General features: G+C 45.3%; 1 protein-coding gene across 1 annotated transcript; it reads left to right on the plus strand.

Annotated features, from left to right (window-relative positions):
* Positions 1–27,484, plus strand: LOC129386765 (uncharacterized). Its single transcript, XM_055074969.1, has 6 exons — positions 1–975; positions 6,784–6,813; positions 7,519–7,638; positions 18,429–18,501; positions 20,049–20,146; positions 27,181–27,484. Exons 3-6 carry the CDS (start codon positions 7,593–7,595, stop codon positions 27,393–27,395), a joined length of 432 nt encoding a protein of 143 aa, XP_054930944.1. The 5' UTR covers positions 1–975; positions 6,784–6,813; positions 7,519–7,592; the 3' UTR covers positions 27,396–27,484.

A 27,484-nucleotide genomic window follows, 5' to 3' on the forward strand; every position in this document is an offset into this window, starting at 1 on the left:
TTTCTAGGATAACACTTTCACAAAATGTGGCCGAACCGTTCTTTTCAATGACTCATCGTTGAAGAGGAGAAATGCGAGGTATTCCGCATATATTTTTTTAGCGAGTAAAGATATGAACAACCATAATTAGGAACAAACATGTTTTTTCTTCCGGACCGCAAGGTCTGGATAGGTTTTACGGGTAGCCTTTTCTAAGGTTATCCCGTCCTAAACGCCGCGATGACGACGTTTTGCATTTCTCTCTCGAGGTTACGTTCAAGTACGCTATACTACAACAAATTTCTTCTGGGTTTAAGCGGTTCCAGTAGCTTTTTTTTTTTTTTTTTTGGTTGCTGTTGTTGTCTTCGTTGCTGTTGATTTGCAAGGTTGGTTGTGTACTACTGGTTCACAAGTTTTTTCGGATTCTCTCAGCCATCATGCGCTACAAATTAAGGTGGTAGACAACAGTAAGCGTCACGAGTGTTCGGCTAGTAGTTTACCTGCATTTCTACCGCACAAAGCCCAGCATATACTTTTTGATGCAATATGTGATGATATCTCAAAATTAAAATTTAAGCGCGATAATCCCAACGCAAATTTGTAGAAGCGTTGTGGCACCATGAAACGAGATTTACAAGTGGTATTTGGTCCAACAAACCAATTACTGTTATCTAATCTTCTAATCTATCTAATCATTCTTTACTCGAAAAAGATTTTAATTTATTATTTGTTTCGTGGCTCACTGGGTTCATCTTGAAGGAGTGAAGAATGTGTACGAAAAGCTGAAGAAATTTGGTACAAGACGGCCATTCTCTTTCAAACCTTCCAGATGAAGCAGAGGTTTAGTAAAAGACACGAAGGCATACGAACTGCCGTATCAGTTCTTTTTTTCAGCAAAAAACGATTTTGCTTTCTTTTTGTCAGAACCTTACTCACATGTTCCGAAATTCCTTCTTTCAGTAGCGGAACTCAGTGAGCTCTACCATGCATCGTTGCGTAAGTGGTCACCCGTTATTCGAGTTCTCCATGACGTGGACTATATACCCATTTTATGAACTCAGTCGAATTTACATTGACTCACACGTGATTGTAAGCAAATAAGTGTGAAAGGATTGTCGGGAATGATGAAATAGAATACCACTCGTTGCCCTTAATTTCACGTCGTATTAATTTCTATTGCATCGGCGGCATGAACTCGATACACGTCGCCACGCTAAGGATTTTCGTTGGCGATAACGTCATGCTAAATTTAAGTCACCCCAAACGTATTCAACTTAAAATTTAAGCCTTACTAAATTTCTGCCTCGTCGCATTTATCAGGAGGAAATACCTCATAATATCAGAAATTAAAAAAAACTTCACGAGGTAAGCAGCACTTGCGCCATGGTTTTTTAATACAGTTGAAAAATATTGCACAGCTTCTGTTGAGGCCATGGCACTATAGGAACGTTTGAATTCACTGGTGTTGTTGAGGAAGTGTTATAAGGGGTGTACGTGTATTTGCGGTTTAATATTCGATTTTTTACGCACACGAAATTCCAGCTACACAGGTAGACCACATGGTAAAGTATCCATCGAAGCTATCAAGGAGCACATTCATAAGTTGTCATTTGCTCCAATGAAATGCCTAATTAAGTTGTGTACATACTTCAAGAGGATAGATAAATTATGCACATCCCCCGCACTGTGAGAAACGATGTTGTGCGAAGCAGTTTGCATGTAGCTCGCTATCTCGCATGGTTAATGGTTGTTCAAAAGGTCAGTAGTAAACCAACGCCTTTCTGCTGAGCAGGCGACTGTGTGTGCGTGCGTGCGTGTGTGTGTGTGAGTGTGTATGAGTGTGTGTGTGTGTGTGTGTGTGTGTGTGTGTGTGTGTGTGTGTGTGTGTGTGTGTGTGTGTGTGTGTGTGTGTGTGTGTGTGTGTGTGTGTGTGTGTGTGTGTGTGTGTGTGTGTGTGTGTGTGTGTGTGTGTGTGTGTGTGTGTGTGTGTGTGTGTGTGTGTGTGTGTGTGTGTGTGTGTGTGTGTGTGTGTGTGTGTGTGTGTGTGTGTGTGTGTGTGTGTGTGTGTGTGTGTGTGTGTGTGTGTGTGTGTGTGTGTGTGTGTGTGTGTGTGTGTGTGTGTGTGTGTGTGTGTGTGTGTGTGTGTGTGTGTGTGTGTGTGTGTGTGTGTGTGTGTGTGTGTGTGTGTGTGTGTGTGTGTGTGTGTGTGTGTGTGTGTGTGTGTGTGTGTGTGTGTGTGTGTGTGTGTGTGTGTGTGTGTGTGTGTGTGTGTGTGTGTGTGTGTGTGTGTGTGTGTGTGTGTGTGTGTGTGTGTGTGTGACGACATGAGCTGGACGACAATGATGGTGATAATACGACGTTTACAGCAGGACCATAGTTTTGTTTTAGTGCGATTACAATTGTTAGGGCACATCACACATTTTCCGGCGGTTGCCGTATCTATGTCTGAAACCATTTACCCGTCAACCTGAGACCGTTGGTAGCCCATGGTCAAAATGATAACGCACTGGGCCGCTGTGTTGTGGGAACAGCTTTCGAAACCACGTAGCCGAACAACTTGTATAACTGGGTATGCGCAACAGGGTCGGCGCCACTCTTCAGTGAACTTCTCTGATGCAAACTTGGCTACCACGGTATGCCGAGCTCTGCTGTAAACGTCTGTGATGCTTACTTGACTTAGAAGGCGTGGGCCAATGCATGTCTCAATTTTAGATGAATCGTATTTGCACTAGGTTGGGTCACTGCTATAGGTCATTTTTCAATGACGAACAATCAGCAGAACCCATTTTACGATGAATGTTTACGGCTGTGCGTTGAGCATTTAGTCGATATAGCGACACAACGCATTGGCGCCGTCAAAACGATGAATGTGGAAGGTTTGCACTGCAGTGGGACTCACCTTCAGCGCGTCCCCAAGAACACTCAGCGCCATCTAGCGCCGGCACGGCGAAACGTACGCATAGCCTACGAAACATATGGCGCGTTGGTGCATACCGACGCCGACAAACGCTTCATGCGGCAACTGGTCTCCGCTCTCCCATTTCTTTTATTGCGTAAGCATTCTTTAGCGAGCACTCCAGCCCTGCCACGCGAAAAGTGTAATGCCTTGTATCTCCACAAAAATGCATAATTTGCAAAGAGATTTAATCATTATGATAGTGTAAATGCAAATAATTCGTACCTTTTAAGCGGTAAAGAACAATTTAAAGCAAAAAAGGACAAAGGAAAAGAGAACACCCGTAGGGATACAAAGAGCTCATAGAACATGCATGTGGACGCTTACAGCAGGAGTGGCCCAACTGCAATTTGGGTGTAGGTCAACGTAAAACTTGTGGGTGGGTCCGCTTGTAATTTGGGTTGGTTCAACTTGAAATTTGGGGGTGGGCCAAGTTGAAATGTGGGTTGGGCCAACTTAAGATTTGGAGGTGGTCCAACGTATAGTTTGGGAGTGGGCTATATTAAAATTCAGGGTTGGACATGCTACATTTGGGGCTGAGCCAACTTGAGATATTGGGGTGGCCTAAGGTTCAATTGAACGCTGCCGAGCGTTCTTCGAGTTATGAACACCTCGCGGGCAAGCGAGCACGTTGTGATGTTTGGCACGTTTTCATTCGGCCTTACCGAGGCGCTGTCAGAACGAAAGCGAGAGCTTACGTGGAAAAAGAACGCGTGCATAACACAGGCTTGCGAGAGCGACAGCGAGGGTGACATGGCTTCGCGGCGATGCACTCTTCCATGACGCAGCGCCTCACGCGCTACTGCGGCCGCTAGTGTTTCTTTTCCAACGCACTTCTCCGTCGAGGCGCGGTCGTTTCCGGTGTTTCCGCCTAATTGGTACGTTGCATTGGATAGATGGATGGATGGAATAGCTTTAATGAAAAGTCCTGCGAGCTACGGTACGCAAGGTCCCATAGAGCGGGCTACTCCCACACTGGGACCGCGAGTTGTAACTCCCTGGCCGCATCGTGGGCTCGCTGGACGGCCCAGAGCTGCTCCGCCAGGTCCGTGCTGCGTAATGCTTCTTGCACCTTGGCGGAGTCTTGATCCTTGTTTGCTTGGGTCCGACCACACGACCATATATATCAAAACGTTTATTTAAAAGAAAAAAAAAAATGCAGAAAGCGAGTGGGTGACCAGAGCAAGTGATGTACGTCTATTGTGCTATGGCAATTTTCGCAATATGATGTTTTGTATAGGTCAGGCCGCCCGAATGCAGCGAGAAATTCTGTCAATTATCTACTACAGCCGAAGCATTCTTTGCCACCGGAAGGACCATGGGCATATGCGCATAAGCTAGGAAAAGCAAGTACGGAACACTAAGCAAGGAGAAGCCACAGCAGAGCCAAACAATGCTGGCGCATCAACAGACAATTCTCAAAATTTCTGCAGCTTTCTGGACGCACTGTGACATCTAGTATGACTGCCGAGAACTCCGAACGCAGCCTCCGAGACGAGAAACGTGGGGCATCGGTGCCTGCAAACCCTGAGCATTGTTTCGTCGCTTGGCTGCACACTCGGTAGCACATGCTCAGTGACCCAAGTTGGCGAGAGGTTCATTGAAAAGCGGCACGTTGCCAGACCAGTTGTGGTAGAACCTGCTAATGCGACGGGTTCCTGTCCTTCAAGAACCGCGCGAGTTCCATTCCGACTCGCATCTAAAATAATTAGGGTTTATATTAGTCATTGTAAGGCGGCACACTTCTAGGCAGTGTAATTAGATGGCGCTGCGTGTCCAGAAAGAAGTGCGAGTGAATAGCCCGGTTTCCACGTGAAGCATTCAGGAGGGTTCGCACTCACCGGCGCTCTATGCAATTCGGAGGCCACGCTCTGGCTTCGCGGTGGCGGCGGAAACTGGCGCCGTGTTTTCTTGGGCAAGTGAGACAGGAACCCCGCTACAATGCACGTCTCACACAATTCGTTTTTTGGCGCTGGCAATACCTTGGGCACTATATTGATCCAATGAATTCCCGTAGATGATCGTCGTGAAATGGGTTCCACCGCTTTCTCTTCGCTTCAGCGAATAAATGCCAAAGGCTCTTCCGTTACAATCTGGCTGAATGCCGAAGGCCACTCCAGGGTGGTACAGTGTCGCGCAACGACTTTGTAGCGTTATGACCTATGAGGAAATGGCTGATCAGTGTGGGCCAATCTCTAAGGCGGGTGCAATCTGTCACCGTCATGGCACCAGTTTCCGTCAGGAGACAGGGTTTCCGAGCCGTTTTCACCTCAAAAATGTGTCGCCGAAAACGTATAGTGGTGCTCTACGCTTCCGCCGCTACTACGGTGACGCAGCCCCGCCCCAACAAAATGTACCAATAAGAAATTAAGAAGCCGTCACTAAATACAGTCATATTACAAAGCTGAAGCTGGGAACACTAGCGACTAGCGGAGGCTAGCCACTACTGTTAGGGACGACCGAGGACGAGCCCCCAATGGAAGCTTTGGATTGAAATATTTATTTTTTTTTTCTCGGCAGTACTCACCATACATTTGCTCATCTTTCTCGATATATGTGCAGATTTTCTTTACGTCTTGCTGCCCACGTGATGTCGAGGTGATATCGCGGCATAGCTGGCGGCAAATCTTGTTTGAGATGCACCCTCAGGAAACAACTCATCTCAGCTTTTAGAGGTTCAAGCTCAAGAGTCCGAAAGGACTGCGCGGTATCAGGATCATTCGCGCGCTAAGGAGATCAGGTGAGCTCGCGAGGTCTCTTGCGCAATATCGGCCGTGGCTGCGCATGGCTTTCCACGCTGCTCAGTGCGCACGCCGCCTCCGCCCTATCTTGGAGCTTCTGTGGTGCAAGAAATGGCTAAGCCAACGTGACTCGTGGCTGCATATGCGCTGTCTTTCCGCATGCCTACTGCGTGAAGTCGCTGAACCTCAAGTTTAGGAGACGCGTTGAGGCAAGAGGCCGCAGAAGCGTTCCCTTCCCTCCGTTTGCGGTATTCATCATGCCAGCATTGTGACCGCTAGTATTTGCGGTGACCGAGTGAGATATGCTTATGCTTGCATGTGTGAACGTGGCAGCATATTGGTTAAATAACCAAGTTAAATTTACTGCAATTGATACGGCCGACTAAGCGATGGTCCCTGCTTTGTGTGTGTCTCATACATTGCTATCGCCTTCCGAGCGAAACATTTTGGTGTGACAAAGGATGGAGATGAGCACTACTACAGCTGATTTATATGCATTTTGCACAGATGATTTCGCTTTCTGGCGACCTTTTTTAATCGTACCGATTGTCAGCATCACTTTGAAAAACTTTTTCTCATAGCCACCCAAGATGGCGCCGTCCATCAACCGAAAATAGAATTGCCTGTAAGCGAATTGAATGCAGTCGGCCGACGCCTAATTTTGGATTTAAACTGAACTCGCACATGAAAAATACACACTAGATGTGCGAGTTCTTGCATGCAAGCAGCTTATTTTATCGCGATGACAAAGCGGGGCAGCTTCACGTGAAGATGAAACAAAGTAATGTAACGCTGGTCGCTGTTTGTATCTTGAAGCTTGATGCGGTAGCCACTTTGTCACGAACAGGATACTGCTTGGGCGATTGGCGCCAACAGATGATGTGGAGTCTCCTCATTTACGAGTGGGGCTATGCCTCCAGTTATAACACCTCGAGCAATTTGCATTGCGGTCATGCCAGGCATCGCGACGGGTACTTTATTTTTGTACTTCAAATAGCGGTTCAATGGCGCATGTTTTATCCTGTTAGCTGTTTCTTCGAGATCGGTCGAGCGAAAGAAGTTCTTTAAGGCGATATATTCACATCATTCTCTATTTTTTTCATACAGGGGCCATTTCTCCGGACAAACCCTTGCCAGGTAAGTAAACTTGTTACCCGTCGCGTTGTCTCAGTGACTAGTTCTCTACTGCTGAGAACGATGTTGTATGCTCACTCCTGCTAGTGGCGGTCACATTTCCATTTCAGCAAAATACAAAAGCATGCATGTGCTTTGATGTTTGTGGACTTCTCATGTTTCTCATGTTTAACGTTTCAACAAGGGCCGAAAGAACAAAACTTGTTGTTCCTAAATGTGTTTTGCCCGGCCGCTCTCATTATTTGCATGTCTAGCTCTGACAGTGCGTGTGACTTTATCTGATGAACAATTCTAGAATAGGATGTTCTTGTGAATACAGACCTAGACGCGTTACTGGAAATCTTAAAGTACAAAATTTAAGACACATATCCCCGCAGCTATGCTTATGTGCATAGTACAGCTACTGCAAATGTTTGAAACACAGAAGATGTAACACTTAACCGTTATCTTTCCTTGAGTATGTTATCGCAAGGCCGTGATTACCATAAGTTGACCTTTTGAGGACGTGACCAAAATTGATTATTTTGTACGGATCTCGTGACAATGCCCCAATTTTGATATCTTTCCTGTTTCAAAGGGTTAACAATATCGACTACCACCGGAATCACCGCCAACGCTAATAAGCGTGAGGGGAAAGAGCCCGCAAGAACACTGGCTGTAAATTAGCGGAGCTTGAATACTGTTTGTGTTCGCGTCCTCTTCCAACAGACGAAAGCGGTTATTGGGACGAGCCTCCGACACCCCGCAACCCGTTTCCCTACCGCATTGCGTACACGGAAAAAATGCGGCCACTACGCCCGTCGGACTTCCCCGTCAAGAGCTCAGCCAGTGAGTCACCCGCTTTCAACCACATGTACGACGTCACTGAACCACTAACCGCCTGTACACCTAGATGCTCTTTAAAAACCAAGGCGGTCGGATGCTCATCTACTTCGTATTTAAAGGCTCATGAAATAAAAACACGACGTCAGTTCAGATTGATAAGTATGCTTTCAAACCGCTATTTTCGTTATTGTGCGGAAACAAGTTAAAACAAATACCAAACTTGCCATTTCTTTGTTGTTAATTTAAGGTGCAAACCCCGGCGCTGGTACGTTCGTATGACGTCACGGATTTCGGATTATTTATTGGTAGAGGGGCTTTTGCAAATCGGAGAATGATTTAGAAACCTGCCAAGTTCAGTGTTTAGCTTGATTAAAGTATGATACAGTACATACCCTCTTCCACAGGGCCTTTAGGTTTTTTGTATAAATGAAAAATAAATAAATCTTCGGGCTGATAAAAAAACTGATGGGCCTGAGCAAGCGGCGCCACAATCCGTGGCATCACGCCAAGTTCGTGCGAAAACTTCAAGATGGAGTCGACGCCAGCTTCTCGTTTTTACGCCTGTTATCTCTCATGAAGCCCCTTCTCGCGCTACGAGTGCTTTTTTTTTTGGTTGTGTAGAAAGGTGCTTTACTGATACAACTGAATTTTTTTTTGTTTTTGTTTACTGGCCCTATCACTTACTTTTTTGAGTGTCCGGGTACGTTCTCTAAGGGGCGTATCACACCCTCGGAGGTCAAATAACAGGCACATACTCCATCGGAGTTCATAAAGACTGTCAGAAATGCAGCGAATGGGATAAGCCATCTTTGATTCCGGGGACAAATTCGTAAGCGCATAGCTGCTCACATAATAGTAGGTCGCGCACGGCAAACGTAGCGAGAATGAGTTTCCTTGCACTGTGGATGTGCCGGTAGTTATAAATGGGCATACAGTGTTTCAGAAAAGCTTGTTCTGGGCGTGGTTTGTTATAGGTCTAGGGCATGGTTGCCCTTGAAAAAGCGTAAATGAAGGTACAACCACGAAGAAAACAATAACTATGACAAGGGTGGCCCTTCCAAGTTAGTTAACTTGTGGCTCAGACCGATGAATAAACATTGACTTAGTCTCATACACAGAAGTTATCAATCAATTCTAAGAGATTACCAGCAGACAATGAATGTAATCTCCGGGGTGCTGTTCTATAGACGGAATCAGAGCACTGCATCGGCCTGCGGTGACCCGAAAGCCCGGGCCAGATCGTCCGAAGCTTTTGGTGGGCTCGGGTTAGGCTAGGGCTTGAAGCCACGGGCCTGGGCCGGACCCGGGCCCACTCATTAAATGGCTTAAGATGCGCTTCGAACACAGGCGAACATTACGCATTGCGTGGTTCAACGCATTCTGTGCCAATCTGAAGCTACGCGTGGAAAGAGCTGGCCCTTAGCATACCCTAGCAAATATAAAAGCAGACCGTCCTAATTTTCTTTTTCTTTTCCACAAAAACAAATGTTGCTTGCACCTAAGGACCAGAAGAAGTGCTCTTCAAGCCATTTCCATGTTACCGCTTTTACCATTGCACTTACTACAACTCTCGATACTATAAAATTAGAGAGATTAGAATAGGGGCCCCAAAAGTTTGGGGCATCTAGCCATATGCAGTAAATCTAGGAGTCCCAAATGGCTTTGAGGGTGTCAGCATTGGGGCACGCGGAAGTGAAGTTCTGTAGAATGAGGCTTCGCTATGGCTTTGCGTTTGCGAAGAGCGTCTTCCGCCTTCAGCGCCAATACGACGTCAAAGCAGAGCTATAACAAATAATAAGCAAATTTATCATTTTTTGATAAGAAGGGTGACTGATTTTTCGTGTTTTCGCGTTTAACTACGATTTATAGGTTATTCTATCAGCAGCAAGCAATTTTTCCTCTTAGTTTTGAGCAACCAACTTTACATGCCTTCATCGTTAACCATGTAAATCCACAAGTGTTAAGCGTATGAGTCATTAAGTGGAGAGTCGAATTCGGAATTGCCGCTGTCTAAAGAATCAATCTTCATTAAGCCTGTTGAGAGAAAGCGATTGCCGCAGTCACTTCTGCTAGCTTACAAAGTTCACGCGTCACCATGAATCTAGCCCGATTTTCCTGGTGTTAACAGCGCAAAACTTCAACCAACAATCCCAAGCTGATATTCTAGCAAAATACGTAACCTACTTTGTTGCTAGCTGAGAGCCGTCGCTTCGATGGGTGACGTCATGTCTGTTGAGGCAAAGTTTAGGGGCAGCCTAAGGGGCTCCCGTTGAATCAGTGAAATAGTGTGCCCGACACCAATCCCAAGCGCAGTTTGCATATCGCGCATCCGCAGTGGGTTCGATGCTATTTCTTTGGGACCCCAGTCTAACACACTATTATTTTACAAATGCAAGGAGTGTGTCTATTTTTGTGTTTATTTTGGGGTGTATACTTGTGATATCGCCTGTATATATATATATATATATATATATATATATATATATATCCACTCCTGCCGCTTTTCCCCGTATCATGCCTTGCAAGGCCTTTCTCACCACATCTACCCGCCGTGGTTGCTCAGTGGCTATGATGTTGGGCTGCTGAGCACGAGGTCGCGGGATCGAATCCCGGCCACGGCGGCCGCATTTCGATGGGGGCGAAACGCGAAAACACCCGTGTACTTAAATTTAGGTGCAGGTTAGAGAACCCCAGGTGGCCGAAATTTCGGGAGTCCTCCACTACGGCGTGCCTCATAATCAAAAAGTGGTTTTGCCACGTAAAACCCCATAATCTAATTAATTTTTTTTTCTGACCACATCTCTAGTTATAGGAGGAGTTTCTGTATACTTTTCATTATTGTTCTGAATAGAGCGTTATCATATATATATATATATATATATATATATATATATATATATATATATATGTGTGATAGCGCTCTGCCAGGCTGCCAGAAACTGGAAGAATGCAAACATTATACTAATCCACAAAAAAGGGTGACGTCAAAGAACTAAGAAATATAGGCACATTAGCTTACTCCTAGTATTATATAAAGTATTTACAAAAATAATATCCAATAGAATAAGGACAACACTGGCGTTTAGTCAACCAAGGGAGCAGGCTGGCTTCACGACAGGTTACTCTTCAATGAATCACATTCATGTCATTAACCAGGTTATCGAGAAATCCGCAGAGTACAATAAACCTCTCTATATAGCTTTCATAGATTACGAAAAAGCATTTGATTCAGTAGAGATACCAGCAGCCATACAGGTATTGCGTAATCAAGGAGTACAGACACTTACGTAAATACCCTAGAAAATATCTACAGATATTCCTCAGCCACCTTAATTCTACACAAGAAAAGTAGAAAGATACCTATAAAGAAAGGGATGAGACAAGGAAGCACAATCTCTCCAATGCTTTTCAGTGCGTGCTTAGAAGTATTCAAGCTATTAAGCAGGGAAGGCTTAGGAGTAAAGATCGACGGCGAATACGTCAACAACCTTCGGTTTGCCGATGACATTGTTCTATTCAGCAACAATGCAGGCGAGTTACAACAAATGATTGAAGACCTTAACAGGGAGAGTGTAAGAGTGGGACTGAAGATTAATATGCAGAAGACAAAGATAATGATAAATAACCTGGCAAGGGAACCAGAGTTCAAGATCGCAAGCAAGCCTATAGAGTCTGTGGAGGAGTACGTTTACCTAGGTCAACTAATCACAAGGAAACCTGACCATGAGAATAAAATTCACAGAAGAATAAAAACGGGTTGGATCGCATACGAAAGACATCGCGAGCTCCTGACTGGGAGCTTACCGTAATCATTGAAAAGGAAAGTATACAATCATTGCATTTTACCGGTGCTGACATGTGGCGCAGAGACTTGGAGGCTGACAAAGAAGCTTGAGAACAAGTTAAGGACCGTGCAAAGAGCGATGGAACAAAGAATGCTAGGCATAGCTTTAAGAGACAGAAAGAGAGCAGTTTGTATCAGAGAGCAAACGGGCACAGACGGTATTCTAATAGACATTAAGAGAAAAGAATGGCGCTGGGCAGATCATGTAATGCGCAGACTAGATAACCGTTGGACCATTAGGGTTACAGAATGGGTACCAAGAGAATGGAAGTGCAGTAGAGGACGGCAGATGACTAGATGGAGTGAAGAAATTAGTAAATTTGGGGGCGCTATTTGGAATCGGTTGCCGCAGAACAGGGGTAATTGGAGATCGCAGGGAGAGGCCTGCGTCCTGCAGTGAACATGAATAGATTGATGATGCTGATATATATATATATATATATATATATATATATATATATATATATATATATATATATATATATATATATACACCCTAGTATGTGCTTGTCCCTAGGCGCGCCGGTAGAAGTCGCAGGTCGCGGTAGTGCTGAACCAAACGTCGCAAGTTTATATCTATCTATATATGCTAATAACCTGACAACAAACCATACGATCAAGGTAACTGCATGCGCACCAGCGGAAAAATTACAGCACCGGTAATGGGCCAGATCACTGATGTTGCCATTGCAAAAACAAGGATTTCGGTATTGTATTGCTTATACACTGGAGCTGATTAGAGCCCTAGAAGGTAATGCTATCACATATGGTACAGTGAGTGCGCAAAAAAACGATATTTTTTTCTCACTTAGAGGCCGGCCCTGGTCATGCACACGAGGAGCCTGGCTAAGCTTTGTAGTGAGCGCCGTAGCCTGAGCCGGAGCGCGTATTTGCAATTGCTAGTAGGTACAGCGGAGACGAGGGACGTTCGCGCGCGTGCGCAAGTAAGAGCGGGTACGAGAGAGGAAATGTGGGGACTTTTGCTCCTTGAATATGCGACTCTGCCTAGGCACTACGGAAGAGTTTCTTAGCGCGTCTTGTATGTGCTTGTCCCTAGACGCGCCGGTAGAAGTCGCGGGTCGCGGTAGTGCTGAACCAAGCGTCGCAAGTTGGGGGCTCGATGCAATTATATTTATTCAATCGTGTTGCTTGCTAATTAAAACAACGTGACACTATTTCGCATTATTGGCGGCACCTCCAGGACACCAAAGCGGCAACGGGGACATCAAAGCTAGAAGCCGGACTGGTCCGTGGGTTGGGCCTCACAGAGGCCTGCCCGTGCCAGGGGAGTATGAGATCGGCTGTCCGCTGTCGCCGGCAGCCACTTTTTTATGCGAACACCCCCTGGCACGCTTCGGCCTCCGCGGCCCCAACCCACGGGCCACCATGTTTCCAGCTTTTATCCCCCCGCTACCACTTAGGTGCCCCGGAGATCCTGCGCCGCGTGATTTAATATAACCTCAGGTGCTCTCCTGAGTCCTCGCTTTGCCGGTTACATGTGTCATCCTGGAGCAGTGCTTGTAAAAAATGCAGTCTATCGTCGCGACTAACAAAGTGACCCGCGTCTTATACAACACCTTTAGGAACCTTGCCCCTCCAGAGACAGTGATCACCAAATGGGGACTCCGTGCCCAGTGCCTCACCTCGCGGGCAGTCAGCGGCGTAGCGTAAACACGACCGACTCTCCGCCATGCCCGCACGCCTAGAGACAAACGCACGCTACATGCGCAAAGAAACTTCTCCGCCGTAGTGCCTAGGCAAAGTCACATATTCAAGGAGCAAAGGCCCCCAGATTTTCTCACTCGCACCCGCTCTTACTCGCGCCTACGCAGAAATGTCGAGCGCCGTCAACAGCGCCACGTCCCGGTGTACCTACTAGCACTTGTAAAAACGCGGCCGGGGCCGGGCCGAAAAATCAGGCCCGTGCAGCGCTCTAGACGGAACACCAATGCGAGCTCTATCTAGCTTTTCAATGTAACAGGCTTCAATTTGCTCATGTGGGGGCCTGATTCTTGTTCCTGCAGCAATTTTTTTATTTCACGCAAACGCGCCTCCCACGTGCAGTTCTTGCACAGCTCCTTCTGGACGAGTTCATTTTTCTTTAAACTTAGATCGCGCTTCCTGGCTCACTCATTACGGGCAGACGTGTTTTCATGCGTGCCCTGTCAGTGGCAACAGTGTCTTACAGGCATACAGTGGGCCGCAAAAAAAGCTTTAGAAGTGGCTTCTGGCTTCGCATGGCTCGTTTTAATCGCAATAGACCACACAATCTATCATCTCTTTTGTTTGACTAAATTGTATTTATCAACAATATCTATTTTCCGCTGTATCAACTCAATGGTCAATAATGTGACAATATCTACTAGGTTATGACACGACTAAATAATAATGAAGTGTTGTTTACAAAAATCCACGTTTTTCCTAAGTGTACAGCTCACTAGAAGTTGAGACGAGGACCTCTCTAAGGATAACTCCATACAACATTGACAAGAAACAATTTGTTGCGTTATCACGCAACGCGGATAGGTTAATAAAGAAACCGTAACCTTAGTGGAGACGTATTAGGCGTTTAACGGTGCACTCTAAGCACTTTCCTCTCGAATACTTAGTCATATGCATTGAGAAATTACTCTATATTTCCCAGGGTCGAGCCACTTTTTTTCTCGCATAAAGCGTTCGTACAATATCGTTACGGAATCAAGTCATGCGCGCCAGCTATCAGAAAATTTGTTTGATCACCCAATTAGGCGTTAGCAACTCATAATGAAACTCTGCCGGAAGGTTGCGTCCACTCCAGAGAGATGGAACCTTTTGATTGAGGGAAATGAGTTGCTGAGAATCTTACGCCGCGGCCTATCGTATATTGGCCACTCATTTAGAGAATTCATGTTCGGCTGAACTCTCTGACCTTGGCAAATAATCGCATATGTTCGTGTATTCTTCATACAAATTCGTAGAATCGGCTAATGGTTGCAAGATTCCTTGTGATGCTGCACTCTTCATTATCAACAACTGCACAAGACTTTAATTTAGCCAAGCATGCAGATAAAGAATTTCTTCCTGCCCCTAAAGAGCCTCATTTCAACACACTTCCTTTTGCGTCATAGTAGAGTTGTCATTTATAGTTTTCCGATTTATTCCGTCAAACCAAAAAAAACATTCAATGACGTAAAAATTAGTGTTACCGTTAACCTAACCTGTGCTTACCTAACCTAAATCTAGTTACATGGCAATTTCGTCATGAGAATAAATAATTGACATACAGCACGTTTACACGACCGGTTCACGAATATACACCAGTAATACGGGAACCACGCACGAACCATAACACAAACAAATTAAACCATCCTGAGAAAGTCTGCTGGCTTTGTTTATCAGTGTGATAGCGGGAAAAGATCAGCCACTAACCTTACTTAGTAAAACAGGCCGAGTATGAGCTCCTAGAATCGCGGTGGCGCTGTAATGTCTGAAAATTATCTACCCTATATTTCATAAGAAGCAAGCAAGTGAATGTGCGCAATGCTTTAAGTTCTCACCTGGAGCACGCATTCGTTTGATTCAGAGAAATAAGGATTTTGTCTTGACGAGTCTCGCGGCTGATACTGCGGAACGCCCGACATCGCAATCCATCTTAGCAATGCGAAAAGCGCGCTTGTCACCTTTTTATTAACTTCGTTGCTCACTTTTTTGCGCACTTTTCTATTATGTGAGACGCTCGACGACACATTTTCACTTGCAGTTCTCTCCCTTCGCCGCTCAATTTTAATTTTAATTTTGTAAATTTGCTCGCAAACAAGTTATCTTGTCTTTTCCGTGCACTTGTGGGTTGTCTGTCACCTAATGCTGTCCTTACATGCGATTGCCGAGCTCTGCATCGCATGACGTTGAAATAAATTGTGCATCTTGAAATCGTGAATCGTGAATAAAAAGTGCATCTTGCTTGTTGAAGTTATACCTCAATTTTAAGAGCGCATATTCATGCGATGAAATCTATATTTTCTTTTAGTTTTGTATCCCACTCCGGCTTACAACCTACACGAAGCAAGCTACATATTTAAATTATATATTAATTTATTTATTTATTTTTCATTTGGTCTATAGTTTATTATATTATTTCAGAGCATACTGCGCAAGTGACCGTTCAATTTAAATATTGAAAACCAATTTTTTAAGGCATACCGCTGTTGTAATAAATGCGTTCCCCTCCGAGTTGGTGGAAGAGCAACCACTTTCGAAATCGACAAGCGCGAACCTGGCCGCGAGCCAACATGATAGAAATCAACTGACAAAACTTGTAACACTCACCGAGGAACACAGTTTCAATAACATAGTCAATCAATGCGCTATAAGGACATTTTGAAACGTAAGCATTAGTTTCCCCCTAGCTTAACCTTTCTAAAATCTTGCTTGTTCCAGCTAAGACCGCCTATAGTAAACGTGTGTAACTGCTGTCACGCAGTAGACCAAGAGAGCAGAGTTTTTCAAGGTCCTTAACAATTTCTTTTTTTTTTTTTTTGTAAACGCAAAATTAGTATGCCAAACTTATGGCGCTGAACGTGTGAACCTAGAGTGCCCGTTGGCGATAGAACGAGCCCACCGTAATTCCTTTCTTTGGCACTTCAGTTTTACTCGCACTAATATGCATAATTTCCTGTTTTCAGCCTCTTGAATCTATGATCTCTCGCGCCTACATTGTCATCATTAAGAACTTTTAAGAAATCTCAACAAAGAAATGCTCCCCACCTTGAGGCACCCCGTTTAAATGGTTATGGGGAGGGTTAGAGAAATTGGATTGTTTATCGACGTCATGCTGGTGCATGTCTTTTTAGTTTGGCCTGTCAATTTCTTTCCGTGGTGTTTTCCGGTCACGCGAAACAAGCATTATTTATTTATTTATTTATTTATTTATTTATTTATTTATTTATTTATTTATTTATTTATTTATTTATTTATTTATTTATTGTGCCTTCAAGGCCAGAAGGCGTTACAGAAGGGAGTGGAATGAAATACATAGCATGTGCAGATAACAGGGTATAATAATAAAAAAAAATCGAAAGTGCGGATTAACTAAAGTATTCTTCAATAGTAGTTCTAAAAGCAGATGTATCGGTGTATTATGGTTAAGTACACGTCAGACATTCTTGATATTTAGACCAGTCAAAAGACGAAACACAGAGGAGAGAAGTGGGGAACACAACGACTGGACTAACAACTGCTTTATTGAAAAAGAACCTGTCTCCCACGAAACCCAGGCGAGCTGGCGCTGCTGAAGAGCTAGCCACACTCAAAACAACGTTGATTACAAGATAGACCAAGTAGCAAGAGCCAGTGCGAGAGGGAACTTACTTCCTTCAGGATCAGTGAGACAGAAGTTGTGCTGATGCAATTATCCTCTTGCATGCTGATGTGATACGCTTCGAGAATTTCGCGATCCCCCTTGCTCTTGCCTTAACCAATCATTTCAACATTGCAAAAAAAAAAAACAAAGCCGCAGGCAGCCGCATTCCTGACCATGGCTAGGCAGATTTGCTGCGTCAGAAGTGTTCAAAGCGTTGTGGTGCTCTCACAGTCACTCACTGATAAACCGGCCAGTTTGGCCGATGTAAACGTTTTCACATTTCTGCGGCATCTCGTACACCACACATGTGGCAGGCGTAATGTAAAGATTCTTATGCAGCGTAGTACACACGAGTATAGTGTTCTCACGCGCCACACCTCAACAAACACTTGAAAGTTTGCATGGAGCAGAAGAGACGACGTTAACGCCCTGCCTCACAGCAATTTTTTTTTTACGTTGCGGGAAACCATATGCATGTAGGGCATCAGTTCAAACATTTTTCCGTGCAACTCCTGTAGAGTCAGCCCTAATTTTATCTCGTCACCTAATCTTTTGCAGCAACGTCTCTGTCGCTGCGTTCAAAAGCGCTTTTGAAAAATCGGGGGCTTCCAATTCGTTCCAATTTAAATTCGTTGTCCAAACTTGGCATTGTGCTGTCGTGGCAACCCTTTTGTAGTGTATTACAAAAACTACTCATAGCAATTCGTCTCAACGACTTTTGAGCGAGCAGACGGACGCTGTAACAGCACCTTTTTACTACTAGGGGAAAAGCACCAGCACACACAGCCGTCGTCATCAAAGGTAATTAAATATATAGAAATCTAATCGACCATTTATTGGGCAGTTCAAGCGTAAAGCAAAGGGCACTCGAGCAGGCTTTCTCACTGATGGCTATCTCGCTGATACAGAAGGAAGTAAGTTTCCTATCGCACTGGCGGTAGCTATCTTGGTCTATCTTGCAATCAACGTTGTTTTGAGTGTGATTTGGCTTTTGAGCTAGGCAAGCTCACCTGGGTTTTCTGGGAGAAGTATTTTTTTTCATTAAAGCATAGTTATTAGTCCAGTCGTTCTGTGTACAATCTGTCTGCTCTGTTCTTGATTTCGTGACTGGTTTAAATCGCAAGAATATGTACCAACAGACCCAGATCCCAATTCTTCTACGTCAGACACTTCTGAGGAAAATGAAACTCTAAAGGACTAATATAGGAAGTACACAGAGCACGTTATGCTATACAATTAAAAAGCTTGTTTTTTTTTTTTCTCAACTAACGGAAATGTTCAAAAGCTCTATGCCTACGCTTCGTCTACAGTTCGCATGCGAACCATGTCGAGTGGACGTCGCTCCTTGTTGTGGTGGCTCTTATAGCACTCCCCATGTTACACGTTTTAGATAGCCAATTCACCGCATTTCGCACTGTAAAAACCTCTATAAATGAGAGCTATTGCTAAATTGTTTTTCTAGTAAGCGTGACTAGCGTTCTATGGTCATGAACTTCAAAAATATTAACTTGTTGTTGGAGCATGCGCACTGCAACTGTCTCAGACGCATGCAGTTGTACATACGTACGAATGTACTTCTCACCGGTTCTCACATTGCGTTTCCTAATGCAGATTCTGTTCGATGCGAGACGGGCAGCTCATCAGAAGGCACCTCGACAAACACGGACGACGACTCAAGCATCGTGTGAGTGACAAGCACACAACTGACACTGATTATCACAATAGAAACACATAACGGCTACTAAAAGAACGCGCACAGGGCGAGAAAATTTTACGGCTACAGTGCGTGTCCCTTCATGGCGTCCCTTTTGCTGCATTTATCTCCTTACGACAACGTTTGTCTCCACATGGTGCCGTTTTAGCAGCCCTTCTGTCCTTCAGCTTGTGCCCACGAGAATATCAACTAGTGCTTACTGCAACTGGTCAACGACTAGCGATGATTAATTCTATATCTTTCAATGCCTAAGCGTTTCTGCGCCTACCCAACAAGAAAGCCCGTCCGACCATCCATCCGTCCATCTGTCATATAAAACGAATCGCTGTAAAGAAATTCATCTATAAAACAGAATAAATTCGAAAGGAAAGACACTGGCGTACATCAATGAACAGTCAGTGAGTTCATAAGGATGATAAGGAGCGATGAGGGTGTTCGATGGTTCTTATCACGGTTGAATTGATTGACAGGGATTGACAAGGGTGGGATCAAGTCCGATGAGATTGAAAAGGGTTGACAAGAGTTTACAAGAGTATAAGATGAGGTTGATAAGGACAGGTAAGGATTGATAATGGTCAGATGTAGTCCGATAATGTTGATAACAACCCAAAAGGGTGGAGAAGTTTGCATACTGATCGGATAAAATTTCATACCATGGATAAGGACACCGGGCTGCATGGAGTTAAGTCGCACAATGCATAGTCAGACAACTCCCAGAGGAGCTTTCGCATGATATTTGTCTTCATACCGTGGTTCCTGCGTTCATAATCACGCCTGTTAATATTATAGTGAACAATCGAAGCTTTAGTAAAGAAATGGTGTCTTTAGAGAACATTCCTGCAATGCTGACTGCATTCTAATGAAGTCGTTAGTCAGTGGGATTTGTCAATTCAGAGCTTTCCCGTGTGCATTTTTATGGTGAAGTTGTGTGCCTTTTGCACTGGAAGCAACATGGACGGCAACCACCCTGCTGCAGAATTTACAAAGTCAGGCCTTCTGACGAGCCTTTCTACCAAGCTTTGGCGCTTCGACGTTTGTGGAAACAAATAGCAACCAAGGAGAGAATGACACGATTAGCAGAGTTGCCTAATGTTTACTATTGTTGCTCTGTAGTTATTTAGATATGCGCACAGCGCAGCTTGTCGTGGATTGGCGTCATCATTTAGCAGTGGAGCCATGACGTGTCCAACTGCCTCTGGTGCAATCGTACCTTAGAAAAGTAGACATAAGCACGGGCACATGGGCAAATGCATCACAGAAGGTCAGTGAACACTGAAGGCATCTGGACCAAGCTTGGCTCATTCGTCTATAGTTATCACGAGAAGCATAACGACCATAAAACACTGGAGGACTAGCAGGGATATGGAATGTTTACATTTCTTACACTACATTTATTGAAATACAGGCGTCAGAAGCCTAGCGTGGATTCGAATAATCTCGTAACAGGGAGGCTTCTGTAATATAAGTTTACCGCAAAGGTGTACCATTCACTGTGTTTATTTCCATGTGACGTGTAGAACGGCGCCTCTCCTCAGCGCGTACGCTTGGATCACCGTGCTCTGCGTCGCCTCGGCCACCTGCCTGCTTTCGCTGGTACTCGTCATGGTCGTAAGCCGTGAGTAGGCTTAGCTCGCGTTTTCCATACCTACATAATGTAACGTGAGGTAAGTCAGACTGAGAATGTGTGTCATAAATATGTTAGCACAAAGCCACTCGTGACCGAAAGCAATAAAGTGTCGATGAAAAGCATGCATTGCCACTACACAAGGCGCCCTTCTGTACATCAAATTCCGTCATGCTGGCGTTTTGAGCCAAAAGGGGAAAGTGCGACATAATAGGCAAGATCGCAAATTTGAAACCGTGGCTGGATTGGACAGTGCTGTGAAAATTCAGTCAGGAGAAATGACATCCCCTATAGAAAACCTTGCTTCTCGCAGAAAGGGAGAAGTTCAAATTATTTTCTTGCGTGTGTATAACTCAAGTGCCACGTGTGAGCCTATTTAGTCCTGCCTGAACGTTCAATAATACACGACGTTTTAGGACTCTTCCTGTTATTGCGTAAGTGGCCTAGAGGTACCCGAATTTCTCATTATTCACAGGAAGAGTGCTTTCAGTTAACAAAGGAACATTTGCCTAAGGGCGGTACACTGTAAACGGAAATAACTCCCAGGTGGGAGTATAATGCTTGTCCTTTAGCGACCCCCCCCCCCCGCCCCATGTTTTGGAGTTTATTATATTCTGTGTGATTGGAGAAGTTTTACGCCGTGCGAGAGGAATTATTGCGTGGAACCATGGGAGTTTTCTCGCTGTCTCTTTTTTATTTTTTCACCTTGCATTGGACGGAGTTTTTCGACGTGCAATGGTAGCATAAAATGAGGCATCGCGTCAATTTGCGCGACGATCTTTAGATGCAGAGGCTACTGATCAAATTTTGAAATATAAACACAAGAGCGCGTCAAATTCAACGAAAGAAGTCAATGAAAGCACATAAATCATGGCACACATAAACATTTCAGAAACGCCCAATGCAGAACATTGAAAGACATCCAACGTACGCACGACACGCAAGAAGCAACGCTGGCAGTATATACACAACGACGATACTGTGGGCCTGGAATCCGCGTAGCGAGCAGCTGTGCTGTTTTCAGAATTACCACTCACTTGCAAGCTCACGCCATATCTGCCTCTCTGAAATCAGCAGAAGACTTTAATGAACACAAGACTGGTAATTAAGAATAGTGAGAAAAAAGTACACGGCATAATTTTTCAACTTAAGCATGCCATTCTCTCAGTGCTGATGAGACTTCGCACACTGCCGGCGTTCGCGGCCAAAAACTAGTGCGTTAGTTACCGTAAGCAAGAAAAATGTAAGTGCGTGTGCTTCATGGCAAAATTAACTTTGTGAGAAATAGTGGTAGCGTAGCAAAAATTTGTTACGTGTAACCATGACCTACAGCAGTCCTTGTAACACTTAAAAGTGCGGGGTCGTGCATTTTTTTTTCGTACCGCGCTACTTACTCAGCGTGCAATGTCTCTCGGTTGTGAAAAGGCGCTAAAGCGCTGATCTATGGAACGAATTCTCACACCCGGAGCCAGTAGGCATGGTTATAAATCAGTGCCTGGAATAGAGCATAATTTAAAGCAATATCGGAAGCAACGACGTGATCAAAACAGAAGTACAGGACAACAATGGGATTCACATCGCTCCGTGGGAAGCTTTATTACCGCACGTATATACTTATGTCTCACCGTTTTCCTTGGGCGAGGATATCCGCTCAAACACATGCAGTATAAGAACAGTTGCCTGCACTCCGGTCTTTCTCACTAGGAACATAGCACAGCGACAAACTTGGAATATGCCATTCATGTGCGACTAACACGGACGTCGTCGCTCGAACAGTGGCTGCTGTTGCCATTTCTACACGGTCCTTCCAAGCATTACACTGTATACGTTGTCAGCATGTACTCACAAGGACATAAAAGTCGCGTTTCGCGAACTGATTAACACAAGCCAAGGTACCGCAACACGAAATCAGTCAGATACCTGAGCCGACAGTCAATGAGCAACTTCGAGGTATACCTAAGCCTTTTTGCACACTTGAAAACGTCGATGACGCTTGGTCACCTCTGGATCAGTAAAAACCGCTCCTCAGAAACTGCAGAGGAGGCGGCGATAGCGCTAGCTATAGGTAATACTGAAGCTGACCTGATTTTCAGCAACTCTAAAACAGCCATCCGAAATTTGGCGAGGGGCAGAATATCTGTCACAGTGGTAGGATTGCTAAATCGGGCCACTGTGCGAGGGACTACGGAGGTTTAAATTGTCTGGGTACCGGCACACTCTGGGAACTCTGGGAATGAGGCGGCTCACATGAATGTTCGAGGTTTCGTCAGCCGAGTAGGTGAGCCGGACGTACAGGGGAGGTCCACGAGAGATGGGCTGGTGTCCTTTCACGATATTACTGACCATTACAAACTTGAGCGGAGAATTTGCGCGCCCCTGGACAAGCAATGGGTGAAGACGCAGGAAAACGTCTGGCGAAGGTTGCAGACAAGATCTTTCTATAACCCATACGTGTTAAACAAAGTCTACCCGAACGTTCAGCCGGAATGCAAATGGTGCCAGGAACTGGCCCCCTATGACCACATATTATGGAGCTGTAGCATAGCGCAGCCACTACCGGATATTATGCGTGATCCTTCTCTCGAGCAGTGGGAGGCCGTGTTGGCCAGCTCAGACCCAGCCTTCCAGACCAGGGCCGTGGAGTGGGCCACCCAGGTCGCCGTCAGCCATGAGTTGATGGCCATCTAGCCCGGAATCGTCCGCACATGCGTTCTGACGAAAATAAAGTTTTTCCATTCATTCGGCGAGGATATCCGCGCAAAGACATACACTATAAAAACAGTTGCTTGCACTCCGGTATTTCTCACTAGGAATATAGCATAGCGACGAACTTGGAATATGCCATTCATGTGCGACTAACACGGACGTCGTCGCTGGAACAGTGGCTGCTGTTGCCATTTCTACCCGGTCCTTCCAAGTATTACACTGTATACGTTGTCAGCAAGTACTCGCAAGGACACAAAAGTCGTGTTTCCCGAACTGAGGAACACAAACAAAGGTACCGCAACACAAAATCACAGTCATATACCTGAGCCGACAGTCAATGAGCAACTTCGAGGTATACCTAAGCCTTTTTCCGCACTTGAAAACGCCGCTCTTGCATTCATCGTTGTTCGCAAAGGTAACACGGCTACGTGCTTGAAGCTTAGATACAGTGAGCTTCAGGCACGTCTATAACACTTTCTGGAGGTAAATACGGGAAAAAAAATTGACGCAAAGCTGTCACTGAACGCCACTTCACAGACGTCAACAAACGGTTAGCCATGAGCACTGCCTACTCCGGCGAAAGCGGCCCGTCACTGATTCGGCGCACAGGTTCACAGAAAGCGCCCCGTGACCAACCTGTTTCGGCAGCTGGATATTTTTAAAAGTCTCTGGGAAGAGTTTTCACAAGGGAACGAGATCCCGAAGCGGACTAAAATGGCGTCATGTCGCCCTATTACTCCCGCAGCTAGCCAACGGAGTGAAACGAGGGAATGCCGCTGTATTGCTCCCATCCATCGGAGTAAATATTCAAGGATGGGGAAGTCTCAGGGCACATCACCTGCTCAGAACTCCCGGGTGGGTTTATTTTCGATTACAATGTAGGAAACAAAGCACCCAGTCCTTATTTCCGTGCTCGGGACAATGGATAAATTCTTAAAGAAGTGCAGTTTCATCTTGGCTAATGATCTTCCTTTTTTTGTGCGTGTTGCAACGCTGCGAGGCCAAGTTCTCATAGGCACCCAAATAATACCTGTGAAATGTCACGCCGCACTGCTCTTCCCATGAAATGCAACACAATTTTTATCCTAATGACAGAAACATCTGTAACATTTTCGGACACAACTGCTGTGTCCGAACTCACACACGCATGCATGCGCGTACCGATACACACACATAACTATATCGTAGGGAGAAGTTTTTTTTCTGTACAGCCGCCTATCGGCCTACTCTCACAAGACCACCGATTCTTTCCTAACATCCAGGTGTTTATGGTTGGCTCCTGATGCAATAGTAGAACTATCTTGCGACTGTCGCAGCTGCGAAGTCACCGTCTCAAACTTGCAAATTGCAATAGGTTGGCTTGAAGTGAACCTTCAAAGAATTATCAGTGAACTCATATAGTCGGTTGCATTTTTATTTTTTATGGAACTTGTGTCGCCTTTTCCCAGTAATCCAGCTGGAGGAGTGTAACCACGTTGTCTTCAATCGGCTAAAAATTACTTTAAGGCTAAAAGAAAGGTGTAGTCCTTCGTAGGTCTGCCATCTTGTTAGACGGGCAGTTATTCCCCGACTAATCCTTCTCGTCACAGCGCGACATCAAGCTCGCGACATGTGTTTATGGCTTCTTTTGTTATATTTCTGCTAGCTTGATTCGAGCGACGTTGCATTTTCTACCTTGTCCATATCGGCAACTTTGGGCTCTGACGTCTGTCCCCTAACACAATTTGTGCTCTCCAGTCCTCGCGTTCCTTTCCGCGCAGAATTCCACTACTGGAGCTCAAATCGATACTAAATCGCCTAACTTGTCATGCTACTAGTTTGCAGTGAACCGACCTTCCGGGATTTTTCAGTGGATAGCAATTCAAATGAAGGATTTGGCGTCCTCAAACGGAGCAATGAGCTATTAAGGGCACCCTAGTGGAAGGCTGCGGATTGCGTTTGACCACGCTGTGTTCTCCCACACGCGCCTGAATTTAAGAAAATGGGCGTTCTTACACTTTGCCCCCACTGAATGAGGCTACCGCCACTGGGAATGAGACGCGCGACTTTGTGCTGAGCAGGAATATGCAATAGCCGCTGAGCCACCACTGTTGTGGACAAAAAAAAAATTATGGCGTTTGACGTGCCAAAAATACGATATCGTTACAAGGCACGCCGCAGTGGGGAAAATCCGGAACAATATGGACCCCTAGGAGTTCTTTAGTGCGCACCTAAATCTAAGCAGACGGCTGTTTTTCCCAGTTCGACCCGATCAAAATGCGGCCGCCGTGGCCGGGATTCGGTCCCGCGACCTCGTGCTTAGCATCCAAACACGATAATCACTAAGCAACCACGGCCTTATACTGTGGCGGATATGGTACATCTTTGCGTGTTGACCGCGAGGTCGTGGCTTTGTCTCTTGGCCGCCGCGGCTGCACTGAAATGGTATTGAAATGAAGTTTAAATCTAGGTGCATGTTAGAGAAACCCATGTTGTCACATTAAATTGATGACGCCCAACTACGGTGTGTCTCGTAGCTTGCGTCTTTATTGTCTAAACTTTACCGCCCGATTTTGATGCAGGTCACTTTGCGTTCGCAGGACTACCGTCTGGTTGACGTATTGTGAACCTATTGTTGAACACGGACTGATACACCTTAGACTAATGATACCAAAGGACTAATGTTCATAGTCCTAATGAGTTATTTAGGTGTTTGTTTTTCCAGTGGGATTTTAAGGCTAATTAGTTATAGTTATGCTACATTTAAAATAATGTATTCAGTGCGTTTGTATTGCGTGCTCTTAACCACAATGACGGTGGCGTATCTTAGGAGCAGTTCTTTTCTTTTTTTGTTTTCTTTCACAGGTTGGGAAAACCTGGCAAATAAGAAAAAATTACGGTCAGTTGCACTTCGTGAAAATTGTTGGAAGAGCGGAGCTAATCTTTGCGCTTTCACGTAGTGGAACACTGGCCGTGGCGTTTTCGAAATTGCGTTGTACGTAATTCGTTATCCGGGCGTTATTGGCGTTGCTCGGTCGTGCCTCGCCAATGCAGCTTGTGTTGCCGGGTGTTTCGTGGGTTATTGACGCCGTTGTAGCCGCTTACACCTCATGAGCACGTTTTTGTTATCGCTGTGGTACACACCGATACGGCTGCAGGTCAGTCACTTTCGCGGAGACCAAGTCAAAGCAGGCCCCCCTAATCGTAGTTGGCTGCTTGCATCACGCATTGCTGAAACATGTTAATGCAAGCTTCGCACGCATGTACTGTACAATCCATTTCTCACGTAAAATGATGATGCTGAAATACCTGACAACTACAACGAGAACTCTTCCGTAGCATGTGAAGGTGGGCCCTTTCCGCTCAAGCTATCGCTGGTGTTCACGTCGTGCGGCTTCTTCCTTGGTAGCATACGTAGTCTTGGCCATTCTCGATGGGTGAATGCGGAGCAAGGCATGACTTCGTTTGTTTGTGCTCCACCCAGCCCCTACGGACCTATTTTTCGCAAACGCTCATTCGCTCACTCACTCGCCCCCTTCTCGGCGCGGCGCAGATGTCTGCCTCGCTCTCGCCCCTCTCGCTCGCAGGTCACGTGACCAGCGTGACGTCAAGCAGCACGACGGCACACGGTCGATCAACAACAGCTCCGTTGTTAATAAAAACTTCACTGCTTTGGCACGTCTGGCTGGCCGCACTCAGACATTTTCCGAAAGTATGAAGCTCGCATGACCATTGCTAAGGCGATCGGTCGCTGCATGCGTCCACCGTGGGCTGATAACATACGTTATCAAGAATCAGATTTTACCATGGCCCTAAATAACAGGTAATACGGAAGCTTTCTACATGGATACAAACAAGTTCGTTCGCTTCGGTATCATGGGTAAGAGGGTTCTGTCGTGCCCAAGAAAAAATTGGGAGTGCTACCGACTGGGCACGAAGAAGTGTCGTGACGTCATTTTCTTTCATAATTTGGAAGTTTTCCTGAAATACAGAGATAAAAAACGCGTACAAGATAACGATATGGTCGGAGCCTAACTGGATGTTCTTGAGCAGCCTTTATTTCATTTACATACACTTTGTTCTCTTAATAGAATATTTAAGATCTTACAAATGAAACGTAAGGTCTAATTTCTAATTTGGGATCTAATAATCCGTAATTTCAATTACAACATTCTCGGAGTAAACTCGATCTTGCTAAGACAAACATACCCTTTTTCTCATATCTATGAAATGTATGATTCTATGTTTAAGGTATGGTTCAAGCAACATGAATCATCAGGTACATAATTGGTTTCCACTACACCTCTGCAGCTACTATAGAAACGCATTACCGATTCCAGATCGCGCGATGAAGCCACCTACACCGACTCCCGAAGAGCAGGCCGTGTTCATCGATCCTGTGGAGTTTGTGGCAAAGAACGGACCGGACCTGCCCACAGATGATGGTGGTGGCACCGTTTCCGATACAACTGCGAAGGCACAACCGGAAACGGAAGTGCCACAACATGCCGCAGACTACCGCACCGTTAGCCCGCAAGAGCGCGGGCAGCGCTAACTTGCGCTATTTAAAATTTTTCACTTACCTCTATTCGAGCATCTTGACTAATAAATGCTTACTTCACGCATAGTTTAGCAGGTCTCAGA

The sequence above is a fragment of the Dermacentor andersoni genome, chromosome 8 (assembly GCF_023375885.2).
Source record: "Dermacentor andersoni chromosome 8, qqDerAnde1_hic_scaffold, whole genome shotgun sequence".
NCBI classification, from domain to species: domain Eukaryota; kingdom Metazoa; phylum Arthropoda; class Arachnida; order Ixodida; family Ixodidae; genus Dermacentor; species Dermacentor andersoni.

Excerpts from the sequence above, each read along its gene's own strand:
- LOC129386765 (XM_055074969.1), top strand. The coding sequence starts at position 7,593 with ATGCGGCCACTACGCCCGTCGGACTTCCCCGTCAAGAGCTCAGCCA. Across the intron at positions 18,502-20,048 it reads GACGACGACTCAAGCATCGT|AACGGCGCCTCTCCTCAGCG; the intron begins GTGAGTGACAAG and ends TGTGACGTGTAG. Across the intron at positions 20,147-27,180 it reads ACTCGTCATGGTCGTAAGCC|ATCGCGCGATGAAGCCACCT; the intron begins GTGAGTAGGCTT and ends TACCGATTCCAG.